Source organism: Callospermophilus lateralis, chromosome 9 (genome assembly GCF_048772815.1).
Source record: "Callospermophilus lateralis isolate mCalLat2 chromosome 9, mCalLat2.hap1, whole genome shotgun sequence".
Lineage (NCBI taxonomy): Eukaryota > Metazoa > Chordata > Mammalia > Rodentia > Sciuridae > Callospermophilus > Callospermophilus lateralis.
Window position 1 is genome coordinate 56795635 of NC_135313.1, and position 19302 is coordinate 56814936.

General features: G+C 34.2%; 2 protein-coding genes across 4 annotated transcripts in view; one reads left to right on the forward strand and one right to left on the reverse strand.

Moving 5' to 3' along the window:
• The window catches only part of Scrn3 (secernin 3), a 29920-nt gene extending 12865 nt beyond the window's left edge, over nucleotides 1–17055 (reverse strand). For 2 of the 3 annotated variants that reach the window (XM_076866867.2, XM_076866869.1), the window contains exons 1-5: nucleotides 17007–17055; nucleotides 15097–15263; nucleotides 12314–12495; nucleotides 11636–11835; nucleotides 6332–6544 (exon numbers count right to left, since the gene is read on the reverse strand). In XM_076866867.2, coding sequence (XP_076722982.1) covers nucleotides 6332–6544; nucleotides 11636–11835; nucleotides 12314–12495; nucleotides 15097–15252 — 751 coding nt within the window. In that variant the 5' untranslated portion in view covers nucleotides 15253–15263; nucleotides 17007–17055. The remainder of the gene's footprint in view (nucleotides 1–6331; nucleotides 6545–11635; nucleotides 11836–12313; nucleotides 12496–15096; nucleotides 15264–17006) is intronic. The other variant, XM_076866868.2, reaches the window with a different exon arrangement.
• A 71-nt stretch (nucleotides 17056–17126) lies between these two features.
• Nucleotides 17127–19302, forward strand: part of Cirsr (corepressor of RBPJ and splicing regulator) — a 39990-nt gene continuing 37814 nt past the window's right edge. Inside the window, exon 1 of the mRNA XM_076866342.1 lies at nucleotides 17127–17262. Coding sequence (XP_076722457.1) covers nucleotides 17191–17262 — 72 coding nt within the window. The 5' untranslated portion in view covers nucleotides 17127–17190. The remainder of the gene's footprint in view (nucleotides 17263–19302) is intronic.

Genomic DNA, 19302 nt, shown 5'->3' on the forward strand with positions numbered 1-19302 from the left:
CCTGGACTTTAAGTTTACTGCCTGAAAAAAATACACAACAGTGATCTTTGCTAAACTACCTAGAAGTTACAAATTAATTCAATCCAACCAATGATTCTTAATTAATCATTTCAACACTTATTAAGCACACACAATATAGTAGTACAAGACATTGAGCTAGGTATTAAGAGAAAAATAAAGTTAAATTTAAAAAGCCCTTTTTTTCAGTTTCATAGAGAATATAAATGAAGAGCACAAATACATGTAGTTTTCTCATTTGTAAAATGAAGATGATATCTACTTCATATGGCTGTTTAAAAAGAAAATGTAAGTGAATAACTTAATACAGTACCTAGCCCTGGATAAGTTTGCAATAAATGAGAGTAGATGCTGCTACAACTTTTTTTTTAATCTACTTTTATAATAAGTCTAAAATTGAAATATTTAGTATAACATTCTGTATCATTTTTACATACCTATCCCTATGGAAAAATAGTTTAAATATACTTATAAAATGATAAATTAGCTGGGCATGGTTGTACACACCTGTAATCCCAGTGGCTCAGAAGGCTGAGGCAGGAGGATCAAAAGTTCAAAGCTATACTCAGCAACTTAGCGAGGCCCTAAACATCTCAGGAAGATCCTATCTCTAAATAAAATACAAAAAAGGGCTGGGGATGTGGCTCAGTGGTTCAGCGCCCCTGTGTTCAATCCCAGTACTAAAAATAAATTAATTAATACATAAAATAAAATGATAAACTAACATTAAGAAACTTTGTAGAAAATATTTCAAATTTTGACATTGTTTTAGAAATTAAAATATAAGATAATACTTTGAAAAATAACTAATGTGAAATTAATTTGTTTAATGAATACTTGAAAAAAGCAAATATCAATCACTGACTGATCCATCTGAATAGTTGGTATCTGATTGATTTATAGAACCATTTTATTCTTTAAGTGAAGGAGGATAGAGCAGTCACATGTTTTTATTAGTAAAATGACTCTTTTAGCTATTATCTGCTACTCAGTAATCTAAATAAAATTTATTCTGCCAGAATTATTTGGTAGCAAAGGGGAAAAGTACATTAAAAGTTATTTTTTAGGAGTTAATAGTGACCCAATATAAAAAATGGGAAAAAATACACTAATAAGTGGACAATTTACAAGAAAATTATAAATTTTCAATAAATATAGGAATGTCTAATCTTACTAATAAAATAATATATATTGAGATAATAATATGTCACTTTTACCTACAAAATTTATAAGGGCCAGTCAGGTGCGGTGGCACACACCTATAATCCCAGTGTTTCAGGAAGCGGAGGCAGGATTATGTGTTCAAGATCAGCCTCGGCAGGCTAACCCACAAAATTACAATTATCTTATATTAGACAAAGGTACCAAAAACATGCACTGGAGAAAAAATAGCCTCTTAAACAGATGGTGCTGGGAAAACTGGAAATCCATATGCAACAAAAAGAAATTAAAACCTTATTTCTCACCACTCACAAAACTCAACTCAAAATGGATCAAGGACTTAGGAATAAAACCAGAGACCCTGCATCTAATAGAAGAAAAAGTAGGCCCTAATTTCCATTATGTGGGATTGGGCCCCAACTTCCTTAATAAGACTCCTGTGGTGCAAGAATTAAAATCAAAAATCAATAAATGGGATGGAATCAAACTAAAAAGTTTCTTCTCAGCAAAAGAAATAATCTGTGAAGTGAATAGAGAGCCTACATCTTGGGAGCAAATCTTTACCCCTCACACATCACATAGAGCACTAATCTCTAGGGTATATAAAGAACTCAAAAAGCTAAGCACCAAAAGAAACAAATAACCCAACCAATAAATGGGCCAAGGACCTGAACAGACACTTCTCAGAAGATGATATACAATCAATCAACAAATATATGAAAAAATGTTCATTATCACTAGCAATTAGAGAAGTGCAAATCAAAACCACTCTAAGATTTCATCTCACTCCAGTCAGAATGGCAGCTAGTATGCATACAAACAACAATAAGTGTTGGCGAGGATGTGGGGGAAAAGGTACATACATTGCTGGTGGGACTGCAAATTGGTACAACCAATATAGAAAGCAGTTTGGAGATTTCTTGGAAAATTGGGACTGAGCCACCATTTGACCCAGCTATCCCTCTCTCCTGGGTCTATACCCAAAGGACTTTAAACAGCTTACTATAGGGACACAACCACATCAGTGTTTATAGCAGCACAATTCACAATAGCTAAACTGTGGAACCAACCTAGATGCCCTTCAGTAGATGAATGTATTAAAAGAAATGTGGCATATACACAATTGATTATTACTCAGGAATAAAAGAGAAAAAAATCATGGGATTTGCAGGTAAATGGGTGGAGTTAGAGAAGATAATGCTAAGTGAAGTTAGCCAATCCCAAAAAACCAAATACTGAATGTTTTCTTTGATATAAGAAGGCTGATTCATAGTGGGATAGGGAGAGGGATCATGGGAGGCAGGGATGAACTCTACATAGGGCAGAGTTGTTGGAGGGGAAGAGGGGGACATGGAGTTATAAATGATAGTGGAATGTGATGATCATTATTATCCAAAGTACATGTATGAAAACACGAATTGATGTGAATATACTTTGTATACAACCAGAGATATGAAAAATTGTGCTCTATGTGTGTAGTAAGAATTGTAATGCATCCCGCTGTCATATATAAATAAAAATTTAAAAATTAAAAAAATAAAAAGAACTATTTAAAAATGAATAAAAATAAGATCAGCCTCAGCAATTTAGCAAGGCCGTAAACAACTCAGCAAGACCCTGTCTCTAAATAAAACATAAAAAAAAGGCTGGAGATGTGGCTCAGTGGTTAAGTGCCTCTGGGTTCAATCCTGGGTACCCCCCACAAAATTATTTTTTTTAATATTTATTTTTTAGTTATCAGCGGACACAACATCTTTTTTTTTGTATGTGGTTCTGAGGATCGAACCCGGGCCACATGCATGCCAGGCAAGCACGCTACCGCTTGAGCCACATCCCCAGCCCCCCACAAAATTATAAAGGTTAAAAAATAAGTATTTAGAAAATAGGCACTCAATTATTCAAATATTGCTGAGGTTAATTTAAATTGATGTATCTATTCTGGTGGCCACTGTGGCAATGTGTTTCAAAAACTTTAAAATATATATACATTTTGACTGCACATTCTTCTTCTAAAAACTCATTCTATTAAAATAACCATGGATATGAATATAAGTAGGCTATGAACACTTTATATGATTTTCAGTAATGAAAAACTAAAAATTACCTAAGTAACAGTTATTTGTTAGCTAAAGTATGATTCATAAATCATTCTTTATTATATAATGATCAAAATACTACTACATAAAAATTAAGGCAATATCAAAATAATAAATATGTTTCTATTTAAAGGAAAGTTCTGCAGATACTAAAATACAATGATCTGTATTATATACTACTAACTTTGGAAAGTTATATGTAGAAAAGTATAAATGGCTTGCTACCATTTCAGTAAAATACATATACATATTTGTCTCATTAAACCTGTATCATCTCTGGGAGAATACATAAAGAATTGCCTATGGGTGAAAAAACTAAGTATTTGGGGACAGACTACAAATGTATCTTTAAATTTTCAATCATGTGAATATATTTATTTTTAAAAGTAAAATAATATCATGGAATAATAAAAGACATGTGAAGGAGTTCTACTTTGAACATCACTATGTAAGCTCCTATCAGACAAACCCTCCCTAATATAAACTTGGAATAAAAATGCAGTGAACAATTAACCTGAAGGCTCTTTACAACTAACAAAGGCAAGAAAATTTGGAGGTGATGTGGATTAGAGGATGATGCATAGGGTGAGTTTCCCAATTTTTTTATGACTGCAACTTATAGGACATCCACAGTCAGTGCTGTGCTGGCAGCAGTAGATAACCTTGGTATTTCTGTCCTCAAGAACCAGAGGCCAACCACAAGCACTGGAAAGTGAAGGGCAAATCCCATAATGCAGAGAGTCAGGCAGAAGAAATTCTAAATTCTCTGTTCAAAACAATAACCAAAAAAAAAAAAAAAAAAAAACATGTGCCCAAATAGCCCAAATATTCATCTGATCCCTAAATAATTATGTGGGGCAGAATGCAAGAAATGGACTGAAATTTGAGCCAATGATAGTTTGCAGATTGAGTATAATCAATTAAGATGAAGTATCTGCTAAAATAAGTTATCCATTTCTTATTAGGTAAATTTGTGTTCTGTGGATTTTAAGGAATTGGTTCATTTCCTCTGAGTTAATAAATTTAGGAGCATAGAGTTATTTGTAGTATTCCTTTGTTAGTTTCCTAAAGTCTGTGGAGCCTATAATGAACTCTTATTTCTGATACTAGTCATTTATATCTTCTTCCTCCCCAGAATTAGACTTAAACCAGCCCCAAAGGAAAGATTACTATAGAGCTACCCTAATAAGGCTTAAAAATAGGCCTAAAGAATGAAATTACTAAAATTCCAACAGTGTTCCAAAGAATACAAAATTGCAGCATTCATCAAATAAAATCATAATGCCCACCATCCAATCAAAATTACTAGATCCTTGAAAATGCAATTCCCCCTCCCACAAAAAAGATGAAAATTTGGTCACCGGAAGACAGACTCAAAAATTATGGAGATGATATTGTTAGCAGACAAGAATGCTAAAATTTCTATTACATTGCTATATGATGAATATGCTCAAGGATTTAAAGAAAAACACAAAGGTAATGAGTAGACAAATGAAAGACAAAGAACCAAATGAAATTTGTAGAGATGAAATACAATATCGAAAATGAAAACATCACTAGATGAGATTTAACAGCAGATCAGATAATACACAGGAAAAGTCAGAATACTTGAGGACATTACAGGAGAAGCTATTATAGTATAGATAAAAACTTCATCCTTTCATCAGAATCCCATGTAATTTAAATGTTTTCAGTGCAGTTACATGTAGATTTATTATAGTACATTTTCCATTAGATAGGTAATTTGAGTAAAATCTGAATATGTATTGTATCAAATATTCACAGAGTAGAGTTAGAAATACACGTATGCTGAGGTCTTGTATGGTTTACTAATTCCAAACCAACATTTGTTTCTCAGCCCCACACAGGTAGCCCACAAAATAAATGTGGTTGAGAGTTCAATCTCTCATAAGAGGCTGTATTGACTTATAGCCTGAGAAAGCAGGAAGCTCAACTCTAGGCTAGGAATCTAGGCAAGAAGTACAGTAGCATTTTTTAGATTTGTACCTTGGGAAAGAGCCTAGCTCCTATTTTCCAAACAAGTCTTTGACCTAGCCATCTATGCTTTCATGGATGTTAAAACTCTAGCCTGTAAGGCTTAGCTCCAATGCAGAATCCCCCTGCCCTTTGACCCAGAGATGAGGAGGACTGTCTGGGGATGGAAATATTCCAAATATTGCTCATATTATAGGTTTTCTCTTCATTTTTAGAACCTGGTGATTTCCTATTCTTCTATTCGAACTTAGTTATATATGCTTTTAATGACTAACTATTTTATTCAATATTTCTGAAGTTTTGAAGTGGGAAGGAGGGAATTCTTGTATCTGCTCAGTTTGTCTTCTCAACCAGAACTTCTAGATATAATTTACAGTAATAAAATAACCAATAAGAGTACTATCAAGGGGCTGTAGCTGTAGCTCAGTGGTAAGCGCTTGCCTTGTATATGTGAGGCACTAGGTTTGATCCTCAGCACCATGTAAAAATAAATAAACATACTGTATGTTTATCTACAACTAAATAAATATTTTTTTTAAAAAAGAGTACTATCAAAAGATAAATACAAGAAGTAGCAGCAATAGTCAAAGAAGCATGTTTTCATGTTTCAAAAAATTCTGAGAGCCGGGTTGGGTGGTGCACACACGTAATGCCAGCAGCTCAGGAGGCTGAGGCAGGAGGATCACAAATTCAAAGCCAGGCTCATCAACTTAGCAAAGAACTGGGAATGTGGCTCAGTGGTTAAGCACCCCTGAGTTCAACACTGGTACCAAAAAAAAAAAAAAAATCTGAGAAGTAACCACAATTTTGTTTGAAGAATATTAACAGAATTTTTTTAAAGTTTCTACGAAATAAAAATCTGAACTTTCACATAGAATCATTACCTTCCCATAATTATATATTTTACACATCTCAAAAAATAGCTTACATCATCATACTGTTTTCAGTTTTAATGACTATATTTTTACTAAATATAATTCCTCAAAACAGATTTATCACTCCTACATTATATCCACAAAATGTAATTTGTTATTTTGACATTATTAAAATGCTAAAATTACCTTTATGTTTATTCAGAAGCTTGTAGCCCTCACAGTATCTGCCTGATGAAGTCATCATCTTGGCTGTGTCAAGATAAGAATATGTTGCAGCAAAATCAAATTCCTTTTTACCATCCCACCATCCTTTCTGCTTAGCATAGTTTCTCATGTCTGGATGTTCTTGGTCAATCTTGGTTGTTATAGAAAGCTGATTAGAAATATTACGAACTCCCTCTATTTTCAAAGAAAAGGGAAATGAAAATGAAAAGTTATGTTTAACATTAATGTTCCATCTATACATTATAAATTCTCAATCACTATTTAAATGTAAACATAGACTTCTAAATTTTGTGTTATGTGCATCTATTGCATATTCTAAGAGGCAATTTTTAAATGATTTTTTAAGTGATTTTTTTAAGAGAGAGAGAGAGAGAGAAAATTTTTTTAATATTTATTTTTTAGTTTTCGGCGGACACAATATCTTTGTTTGTATGTGGTGCTGAGGATCAAACCCGGGCCGCACGCATGCCAGGTGAGCACGCTACTGCTTGAGCCACATCCCCAGCCCCAAAAGAGACAATTTTTAGAATTAAACTTTTTATGTTCAGATAATTGTAGATCCATATGCAGTTATAAGAAATAATCCAGGGAGAAACTGTGTTCCCTTTACTCCGTATCCCCCAACAAAAACATTTTGAAAAACTAGAGTATAAAGTCACAATCATAATACTGGTAATGATACAGTCAAGAAAAAGAATGCTTATACTACCACAAGAATCCCTTATGTTGCCCTCTTAGAGCCGTACCCACTTGTCTCCCACCCCTAGCACACATGAACTCCAGGCAACCACTGGTGTGTTCTCTTATTTCTCTAAATATTAATTCTAAGAATCCTAGCTTTTTTTATTCAACATAATTCTCTAAAGATTCATTCAGCTTACTGTAGGTATCAACAGTTGATTCCTTTTTATTGCTGAGTAACACTCAAGGATGTGGATTTACTACAGTTTGTGACACTATTTTATTTAAATCATAAATACATTTAAAACAGAAAAAATAAGGCTTGCAAAGATATTGTGGCACAAGTCACAAATAAAATTTTCCACTAAAATACAAAAGAGAAAAAACAATAAAAGTCTTTTTTAAAAAGATCACAATAAATTATATAGCTCTTGATAAATGAAAATTGGCCCAACCACTCAGGAGGATCACAAGTTTGAGGCCAGCCTAGACAACTTAGGAAGACCCTATCTTAAAATTTTTTACAAAGGGCTGAGAATGTAGCCCAGAGGTAAAATGTTCCTGGGTTCAAACCCGTACCACAAAAATAAATGTTAACTAAAATTGATAGTTTTGAATCTGATTTAAAAGACAGTCTGCAAAGTAAAAATCAACTAAGTAATTATTCTACTGAAGTAATACTTGGGATATTCTTACTATAAAATCAAGACTTAAGTCATAATAGAATCAAGGATAGTGATAAAGTTTCCATCTAAGAGATGACTCCCTATAATTTAACAATTCAGTTTTTTAAAATCAACATATATTTTAATTGACACATAATAATTGTACATATTTATGTAGTACAGTGTAGCATTTCATTACATGTATAATAATGTCTAATAATCAGACCAGGGCAAATGGGTGTATATTATATCAGACATATATCATTTCTTTGTGTTAGGAATATTCAAAGACAACAATTTAGATCTTGGGCTCATTTAGAAGTAGAGAAACTGGTGACAAAATTAACATACAACTGGATAATGAGACCCAGTGATGGTGCTTATTTTACATGACCTAATGAGACTTTTTCATGGAATGTTGAACTATGTTGAATAGCATTCATTTGCCTTTTCATGTAGCATATTTGATAAAATCAAAAGTGCTTAATGATATAATCGGGCCAATTAACACAATAAGAAAATAGTCTAAGTTAAACTTTATATATCAAAAAAGATAAAATACATAAAATAAAACATAAAACAAAATATATAAAGCAAAATATATAACAAAATGTCCAACAAAACAACTGGCAATGATCTGTTTTGAAAATAATATCCAAATCCTCCAAAGCTCAAGACTTCCTTTATGAAGCCTTTCTGAACTCCCCCAGCTTACAATGACCTTTCCTTTCTTTAATATTCACAGCATCTATGTGTATCATTCATACAATAATTAACATTTTTACATGTATATATTATCTCCTTAGTAAAACTAGGAGATCCTCCTGAATCTCGAACATAATCACATGATTATGTTTGAACACAGGTTGTGCTCTAGTGAAAGAACACTGAACTGAAATCAGGAAGATCTCAATTCCAAGTTTTGCATGTACCAGTCTCTTACATCTCTGGATTTCCTCACTTGAAAAAAATAAAAGGAATATATGATCAAAACAAAACTATGGGAAAGAAAAAGCAAAGCATTCTAAAGCAAACAAATTGTGTTGTTCTACCCAATGACATAAAATTTTGTTTTACTATTATCTCAGCGTACCCTTTCTTTTTTACTGATAACATTAAAATTAAGCATAATAGTGGGATTTATTATTACATATTAGTACATGCACATAATTTAGTCAATTTCATTCACCAGTACCTTCTTTTCCCTCTCCTCTATCCTCCTCCTTGTCCCTTTCTTCTACTCCACTGGTCTCTTTTCTATTTTTATGACATCCTTGTCCCTGCCTTTTATTTTCTTTAGCATCCACATACGAAAGAAAATATGACCATTGAGTTTCTGAGTCTGGCTTACTTCATTTAACATAATGTTCTCAAGTTCCATCCATTTTCCTGTAAATTATACAGTTTCATTCATATTTATGTCTGAATAAAACTCCATTGTCCAAAGTACGTGTATGAAGGCAAAAATTGGTGTCAACATACTTTATATACAACCAGAGATATGAAAAATTGTGCTGTATATGTGTAATAAGAATTGTAATGCATTCTGCTGTCAATTACTTTTTTAAAAATCAATTTAAAAACCTCCATTGTGTATATATACCACATTTTCTTTATTCACTTATCCATTGATAGACACTTACAGACAGACATTGGTTCTATACCTTGGCTATTGGGAATTGCATTGCTATAAACATGGGTATGTATGTATAGCTATGCTGACTTTAATTCTTTTGAATAAATACTGAGGAATACCATAGCTGCATCATATGGTGGTTCCATTTCTAGTCTTTTGAGGAACCTCCATACTGATTTCCATACTGGTTATACAAAGTCATAATCCCATCAAGATCCCATAAGTATTCTTTTTCTCCTTCATTCTTGCCAGCATTTTTTATTATTTGTATTTCTTGATTACTGCCATTCTAATTGGAATAAGATGAACTCTTAGGGTAATTTTGATTTGCATTTCCCTGATTGCTAAAGATGTTGAAATTTTTTTCATATATTTGTTGACCATTTGTATTTCTTCTTTTGAGAAGTGTTTAATTTTTTCCCCATTTATTGACTGGGTTATTTTATAGATTTTTAAAGTTCTTTATATATTATGAATATTAATCCTCTGTTGAAAAACTAGCTAGCAAAGACTTCTCCCAGTTTGTATACTCTCTTCATGCTCGTTTTTTACTTTGCTGTACAGAAGCTTTTCAATTTGATGCAAACCCATTTATTAATTTTTGGTACTATTTCCTGAATTTTAGGAGTCTTGTTGAGGAAGTTGTTGCTTGTCTATACCTATATGTTGGAGTGCTGACCCACTTTAAAGTTGCCAAGTTTCTGGTCTGATTCCTAGGTCTTTCATCCATTTTGAGTTGACTTTTGTGCAGGGTAAGAGGGATCTCAACCTCAAATTCAGGGTGAGTTTCATTGTTCTACATCTGGATATTCAGTTTTTCCACACATTTGTTTAAAAGGCTATCTTTTCTCCAAAGTATATTTTGGGCACCTTGTAAGGATCAGATGAATGTATCTGTGTGGGTCTGTCTCTGTGTTTTCTATTTTATACCATTGCTCTATGTGTGTTTTTATGCCAGTACTGTTCTGTTTTTCTTACTAGCTTTGTAGTATAATTTAAAATTGGGTATTGTGATGCCATCAGCATTTTTTTCTTTCCTTTGAGTTGCTTGTGATATTCTGGATTTTATATCTTCCATATGAATTTTGGGACTGTTTTTTCTAGTTCTGTGAAGAATATTATTGATATTTTGATGGACATTGCATTGAATCTGTAGATCACTTTTTGTACTACAGCCATTCTGCCTACCCATGAACATGGGAGATCTGTCCATCTTCTAGTGTCTTCTTTAATTTCTTTCTTCAGTGTTCTATAATTTTCATTATAAAGGTCTTTCACCTCTTTGATTAAATTTATTCTTTCTTTCTTTCTTTCTTTAGGTTATTATGCATGGGATTGTTTTCCTAATTTCTTTTTCAATGGATTGAGTATTGGTGTATAGGAAAGTTACTGATTCTTGAATATTGATTTTGTATCTTGATACTTTGTTGAGTTTGTTTATTAGTTCTAGAAGTCTGGGGGAACTTTTTAGATCTTGTAAGTATGGGATAATATCACCTGCAAACAGTGATAATTTGACTTTTCCCTTTACTCTCTGTATCCCTTTTATTTTATTTCCTTCTCACATAATTGCTAAAATTTCAGAAAATGTATTGAAATATATATACTCATGAGAGTGGACATTCTTCTTTCACTATATCCTTTCTAACCACCAACCCAAAGACACCCATCTCCAGCTCCATTCCCCTTTTCTCACCTCTATACTTAAGCATGAAAGAATTTTGGTGTTCAGCCCAAAGTTAAAAGAGGACAAGATAGCAAGGGGTTATTAAAAGAAAAAAAGCACTATAAAATAGCCAAAAACTGATGCACATAAAATATACACACATTATATGAAACTCATATAGCCAGAGATAATGCTACCTTTTAACCTTTTCAAGAATGCACTTCATAGTACATGTTCTTTCCAATTTTTAACTTTTCCCCTACAGGTTACCCTTTATTTTGCTGGAATATAAATCTTCAAAGACAATGAAATGCAATATCTGCAGTTAAGGGTATATTTTATTAATAGTAAATTAAATTAAATCACACACAAAAAAAGTTGTCCATCTAGATTAATTACCACAAGAGCAAGTTATTAAAGCAAAGTCATTCCTTATGTTCTTTGTCTTCTGCATATGCCCATTTGCCCTACTGCTTTCCCCCACAGGCCGAAGCAGTAAGACCTGCCACAAGAAACTGAGCAGATGTGCCACCATATCTTTGGATTTTCCCCCCTTTCAGAATTGTGAGCCAAAATAGATTTGTTCCCTTATAAATAAAAAAAAAAGTTTTCCATACCTTTTACTTTTTCTGCTGCCCAATGCTTCCCTGCAGTCTCCAGAATCCAGGCTTCATTCCTATCAGCTATCAGGAAACTGTTGTGATAACTAAATTCCATCCTGCCCTCTGTACAGTTTCCACCCTGGCCATATTTCTCTAACAAATCAACAATGACCTTGAGGGCTTTTTCAGCTGTGTCAGCTCTTTCAAGGCCAAGTCTAAAATAAAAATATTAAAATAAAGTTTGTTTATTTTTCTGAAATATTTTCATGCTCATATGACTTTGTGTTTACATTCAAAGCAAAAATTCTTTCAAGTTAACAAATAATATGAAATCTAATTTTTAAACTTTTTGACTTGATAATTTATCGACAAGTTACTTTATATCTGAAATTCAGATATCTCATTTGTAAAATGATGATAGTAATACATATTCCATAAGGTTATTGTGTAAATTACACAATTATGTTAGGTACTTCCAAAGAATCATGATTTTCCCCTCCTTCCCTTCTCCCAATTAATGATCTTTGATAGCCATGAAATTGCATGCTGAAACTCTAAAACATTTTTATCTTTGATACTATAAGTATCAAAGTCCAAAAGAAGAAAAATTGAAAAATAAAATAGGTAAGAATTATACCAAGATTTAACAATTAGACAAGTTCTATAATGAAAAAAATATAACACACAAATAACCTGACAAGGTCCATGCCCAGTAGTGCTTCTTCATCACAAACTTCTTCTCTTCCCCATACAGCTTCATTCCCAATGCAAACTCCATGCTCATTGGCTCCCATTTCTGCCCCCCACAACCAAGCAGGGCGACTAAGGACAACAGCATATGTTTCCGGAACTTGATCAATTTCTATATAAGTACACTGTTAAAAAAAAAAAAAAAAGTCATAGCCATAACCACAAAACCAAAAAAAAGTTATCAAAATCTAGAATTTCAAAAATCATTCAAAAGATACACCATTATCAAAGAGGTCAATGAAATATAACTAAATTGAAACTTTTAGTAATAAAGGCATTACTCTTAAAATATTCAGAATTAATGCTAAATCATTTATTCATCCAAATAATGGCTGAGTATCTCCTACCATAAAGTACTCTGCTAAAAGAGATCTTAGTTATAAAGACTTAATCAATACAAAGCTTACTTCTAACAAACTAAGATTTCTACATTAAGACACAACAAAATATAAAGTACAAGGGTCATGAAGAAAAGTGAACATGAGGCACTACAAAAGCTCAGGAAAGAATTCTGGTTGTAAAATCTTGAATATTTTTTGCAAAGGAAGATGTATAGGAATTGATGATTAAGAAAGGAATTCTCCAGCTGAGGTTGTGGCTCAGCAGTAGATCACTCGCCTAGCACGTTCGAGGCCTTGCGTGCGAGGCCCTAGGTTTGATCCTCAGCACCACATAAAAATAAAATAAAAATATTGTGTCCATCTACAACTAAAAAATAAAATATGAAAAAGAAATGAATTCTCAACCTCAGTGTCCAGTGTTTCCTAATTAGGCACACATATGGTAACCCCTAAATACAGGAGTATTATCATAGAAGTCTATATCACTTGTGGAAGAAGCCCATCAGGTATGTCTGCAGCAGTGGAAAGAATGAGAACCACTGATTCACAAGATAGCCAGATTTAAATATAGAGATAAAGTGGAACTGGTATCCCAGATGAATAAACAGTTTCAGAAAAAGAAAAAATATATAGCCTAATATATAGAAAATGTCTAATATATCTGAGTGTTAGAATGTCACAGAATTAAAATACAAAAAGTACATAACTTAGCAATAAAATATAAAGTGAAACTTTCACTTTAAAGTTCCATAGTAAATTATTTCTTAAATAAAAATTTTAAAGGATCCTTCAATTCATTTGTATACTATCAAGTGACTGAATAAAATGCATGTTATTGCAGGGCTTAATAAACCTTTTAATGAGTCATAAACCTTTATCCAGAATCTGGATTAACTTTTTTTATTCTACACCAATCAAAATCTTTTTTGTCTAACAAACTTCCTAGTGGAGCTTTCCTTGATCCCTAGTCTGAATTACATGTTTCTCCTATGCTGCAATATGTTGCTCCTACTTAAATTTATCATTTAATTTATAGTGGAGTTAGTTGCATATACCTCCTATTCCAACTGTAGACTCTAAGTTCCCATCAAACAACATCTGAATCTTATAGCTGACTTTAAACTCCTTGCTCTAACATGCTTGCATGTGAAAAGTATTCTAATATTTGATCAAAGAATAATTTTCATTAGTTATTTCAATTACTTCCAAATCATTGAAATAAAAACCAGAAGCCTATTTCTAATTCAATTATTTTTCATATTTGAATTCTTTAATTTTAACTTCTATTATCTCTTCCAAATTGCTAGTTAATGATAGTAATAACTGTTTTATGATATTTTAAAAGTAGCATATTGCTAACAAAACATGTATTTCAGATTTCCTGTTTTCTGGGATACTTTGGTTTGCAATTTGAAGCAATGAAGATCTCTGACATGCTAGAGGGCTCTGCCTGTTTTTTTGTGTCAATTCATGGCCTTGGTGATTTGTCTGTAAACTATTCTAAATTCTGGCTTCTGGTCAGAATTAGACAAATGCCTTTTGTGAATAACATGCCACCCCAGAACTCATCTAGGAACTGGTTGTCTTGTAAGCAGAGTGATGCCTGACTTCTTAAAATTCATTTATACTCACCTTCTATGGCATCAAGAAATATGAACACCCATGGGATATTCTCATTGAAATTTGTCACATATAAACCAGTGTTTTTAAATATTAGAGGTTACACCTAATATCATGCTCTGTTCAAAGGAAATTTTCATTCACTATTGTGTAAAAAGAGTTACGGAATAATAGTGCTACATCTGGAGAAACAATCAAAGGGCCAGTGGGAAACAAAAATTCAACATCATCTCAAATAAAAAGTTGGGGACCCTTCTAAGAGTGTCAGATAGAAGCAGTTTTTCCCTTTGGTGGACTGTCTAATTTTTATTGCTTGGTATTAAGTGGAGAAATTAAGCTATAGATTCTGGTGTTTAAGACAACCTTGGTACTCTGGTGATGTGAGGACTGCACTGCCTCCTAGAAGATGGACTAATATCTATGGGTGTTACCTTTTACTTTTTTAATGACATTCTTTTAAAAATGAGTTTCCAGGCTGGGGTTGTGGCTCAGTGGCTGAGCACTTACCTAGAATGTGTGAGGCACTGGGTTCAATTCTCAGCACCACGTTGAAAAAAATACATAAATAAAAGTATTATGTCTATCTACAACTAAAAAATATTTTTTTAAAAAACGAATTTTTTTAAAAATGAGTTTCCTCTGTTGTACATATTTATGCACTCTTTGTGAGGTGAAGGTGCTTCCCAGATTTAGACTTGGAATGAAGGCAATTTTAAAAAATAAAGTTTTGAATATCTAGAAAATAAAAACATATATTTCACCTACCTTAAGAGGTTCTCTGTTATCATGAACTGCAGCAGGAAAATAAACTACCTCTTGTACTTCATCACAGAGTCTGTCTGAATTTTTTCCAAAAATAATCCTCTTATCAATTGTTGCTGGGGGTAATGCCACAAATGTATCACAGGAATAGGGTTCCATTTTCTAAACAACTACAATTCACATAGAAGTTTTTAAATAACAAGAGAAAACATTTTTAAGTATATACAAAACAAAAACTCCTACTCTCTGGCCAAGGGATATTATTACCATGTCTAATAAAGGGTGTTCATTAAAGCTTTAAATATCATATACTATAATACAGTAATCAATATGACTTAAGAATCAACCATGAACTACAAAAATCAACAAGAAAATAGCAATGTGAGCTACTTTCTAGTTGATGGGTCAAATTTATTCTCTAAAACCTTTCTCTCCTAAAGTCTCCCCTGAATTTCTTTTCACTATTCCTATATTCGGGAATCTCTACACCTAGCCTACTGTTATAAAGGCTATATTCTATATATTTGTGCACCAGTCCTCTTATTGGCAATAAAATCCTTAAGAGGTAAGAGGATGCCTTAATTATCTTTGTATTGTTATCATTGAAACTTACAGGGGGAAAAAAAAAACATGTTTTCAGTATTTTCTCTAAATAAGAAAGAAAAGGTTTCCTTTGACCTAAGGAAGAATATGCACAGATTATAATATTAAAAAGACAGAAATTTTGAAACAGATTCACTACTTCAAATATAAAAAATGTCAATGAAATTCCAATTGTCAATATTTCATGGTGGAAGTTCACAAATATAAGTTGTAAATCCTGATTGTAGAATTTCATATGTAGATTGCCTTCACTAGAAATTTGAAAAATTTAAATCATCAATTTTAGTAGTATACTTAAGTATTCTATACTTTATTTTGCTTTCAGAATAGACACATTGTTTTAGCTTTTTATTTTATAATGCCCAAACTCCTGAAGTCTTTCTCTTCTCAATGATGAGAAAGAGGTCACTATCCTTATTGTTCTTTCCTTTGAGTATTTCAACTTTTATGTCTTGCATCTCCTTCTATTTGTGTTCTAAAGTTGGTTCCACCACTACATAACTTTGGCAAGCTATTTAATTGTCTATGCTTGCAGACTCAATAGTAGAATAAAAGATTGTAAACAGAGCTATTACGGGGATTTCAATTAGACATGTTAAGCGTTTTGCTTAACATGAAACATAGTAGATCCTCAAATGAAAGCTGTTATTATCTGGCAGAAGAGTAAATTACTCAAATAGTTTAGTCTAAACCCCGCTAGAGGACTTCGTTGATTGCTCTATAATAACAGCAGCCACATCTACTCAAAACCCTGGAGTCCTGACGTCCATCAAGCTGCACTAGGAGATCTCAACTATCCAAGAGGGGTCGTCAGGGAAGCTAGGTACAATTGCTGCCTAGTTAGAATGGTACTTGGCCCATGAAACTTGGACTCTCACACCATTTATCACTCAACAAATGTTTGCTGAACATCTTTCTGCACCAGGGAATGTACAGCTGGAAATAACTAGAAACAAAGAGCTCCCGCTCTTGTAGAGCTGACATTCTATTTTATAGATTTCAAAAAACATCATCACATCGTTTGAACCTCACAATCGTACTCCAGTTAAAGAGAGAATTACTCTCTCCACAAGACAGGTGAGAAACCCGGTGCAGAAAAGTTTTTGCAACTTGTGTCAGCGTTCAACGAAAGCAATGGGCTCGAACATCTGACAGCTGGTAGAAAGAGCCGCCACCGCGGACCCCATACACTGCATGAGACGATCAAACCGCTGTGGCCGCGAGTCCCGCGGTCAGGCAGCGCTGCGCCGCAGCTAGTCCAGGGCTCTGGCCTCCGCTGCGCACGTTCCTCCCTCCAGCAAGCCCCTCACCTAGCCTCTGCGCTTCCTGAAGTGACAGCTGAAAGTAGCGGGAGGAGGCGCCAGTTGACGGAAGCTGTCACCTTTGACCTAGGAAGTTCCCGCGGCTGCTGGAGGCGCAGTTCCGGTTAGGCGGCAGAGTTTGTTTACCTTGCTCGCTGACCGGTCGGTTGCCTTCCTCAGCTCGGATGCCAAGATGGGGAAATCCTTCGCCAACTTCATGTGCAAAAAGGACTTTCATCCTGCCTCCAAATCCAATATCAAAAAGGTGAGTAGAGGAAACCCAAAGGGATCTGGCTTACGGCCACTGGGTCCCCAGGGGCTGCTGAGAGTGGTGATGTCGCTGGGATGCCAGGATATCACCTCCTGTCCAGGCCAGGAACCCAGGTGCACTCGCCCCCTTTTCCTCACTGATGAAGCAGGCGCTCTACGTTTGTTCTACATCCAGGACGAGTTGGGAGGCCCTCGTTGGCTCTGTCGGTCAAAGTGTAAATCCATAAAACGTGGAGCCTGCGCTCACAGTTGCTCAATACTTGCCTTAACTGGTTCGGGTTTGGTCTTTTCGAATCCGAGGTTCACGGCTCCTTAGTTTTCTCCTCTACAGAGACGACTGTTATATTTAAGATAGATCGTATAAAAGAAATCACCCCTTGCTTCCTCTCTTCAGCTCACCTGATGGCCTCATTGAATATAGCGTTTTAAATAATTAATTACAGTCAGGGCGGTGACGCACTCAGGAGGATCTCAAGTTGGCGGCCAGCCTTTGCAATTTAGAGAGACCCTCAGCAACTTCGCGAGACCCTGTCTCAAAATTAAAAAAAAAAAAAAAGAAGAAGAAGAAGAAGAAGAAAGGGTTGAGGATATAGCTTAGTGATAGAGTACATCTGGACTCAATCACTGGCATCAAAAATAAATAAGGCAAAATTAATTTATTAGAGGCTGGAGTTGTGGCTCAGTGGTAGAGCACTTGCTTAGCATGTATAAGGCACTGGGTTCAATTCTCAGCACCGCATATAAATAAATGAATAAAATCAAGGTCCATCAACATCTTAAAAAAATATCTTTTAAAAAATAATTAATTAGGGCTGGGGATGTGGCTTAAACGGTAGCGTGCTCGCCTGGCATGCGTGCGGCCCGGGTTCAACCCTCAGCACCACATACAAACAAAGATGTTGTGTCCGCCGTAAACTAAAAAGTAAATATTAAAATTCTCTCTCAAAAAAAATTAATTAATTAATTACAATTCGGCTAAGCTCAGGGCATAAAAACCATAGCGAAAATGATTGTGGTGAAAAGCAGAAGGATGAAGTAAAAAATCAGAGCTTTGGAGGCAGACGAGGATTCTGACCATTCCAGCATAGTCGGTATTAGACCTTGCATAAAATATTTATATATTTATTTGTTTATTGGTACTGGGGATCGAACCAATGGGCTATATCCCAACCATTTTTTATTTTGAGAAAAATTCTGCTAAGTTGCCAAGTGTCTCTCTCTACAAGTTGCTGACACTAACCTTAAACTTAGCAGTCCTCCTGCAGTCCCTGAATTACAGGCATTGCCACACAAAATAGTTAATATCCCTGATCCAAAATTTCTTAATCTACAAATTAAGGATGATCAGTATCACTTGCTTTGACTTGTAAAGTTGTGAAGAGTAAATGAGATGGTGTATCTCATCCAGCCCCTAGGACTGTCCTCCATAAATATTAACACCTCATACCATTGAACTGCTATCCTTTTCTTTATACCCTGCATTCTTCCTTGAATGTGTATCTACTTTCCTAAATCTCTATCTGTGCCTTTGGGGGAAAAAAATGAGATAGTGTGGGTAGAGGATTTGAAACAAAGTGAGTGCTTAGTACTGTGTGCATCACATACAGGGGGTACTAAAACTGTTAATTGACTATACACACAAACTTGTGAAATGAACTAGGCTTTTAATTTTATATATAGCATGTTTTATGTTTTTGAGTTTTATATAGCCATGTGAATATATATGTATATATGTAAAGTATGTTACCACCATGTAAATAGAATTATGTTTTATATACTAATGCATATATGTGCATTAGAAAATCTTTGGCAGAACAGGGCATAATATTGCACACCTGTAATATCAGTGGCTTGGGATACTGAGGCAGGAGGATCACAAGTTCAAAACCAGCATCAGCAACTTAGTGAGGCCCTAAGCAACATAGTGAGACCCTGTCTCTAAATAAAATTTTTAAAGGGCTGAGGGGGTGTGGCTTGGTAGATAAGACCCTTGGGTTCAATCCCTGGTGCCAAAAAAAAAAAATCTTTGGCAAGG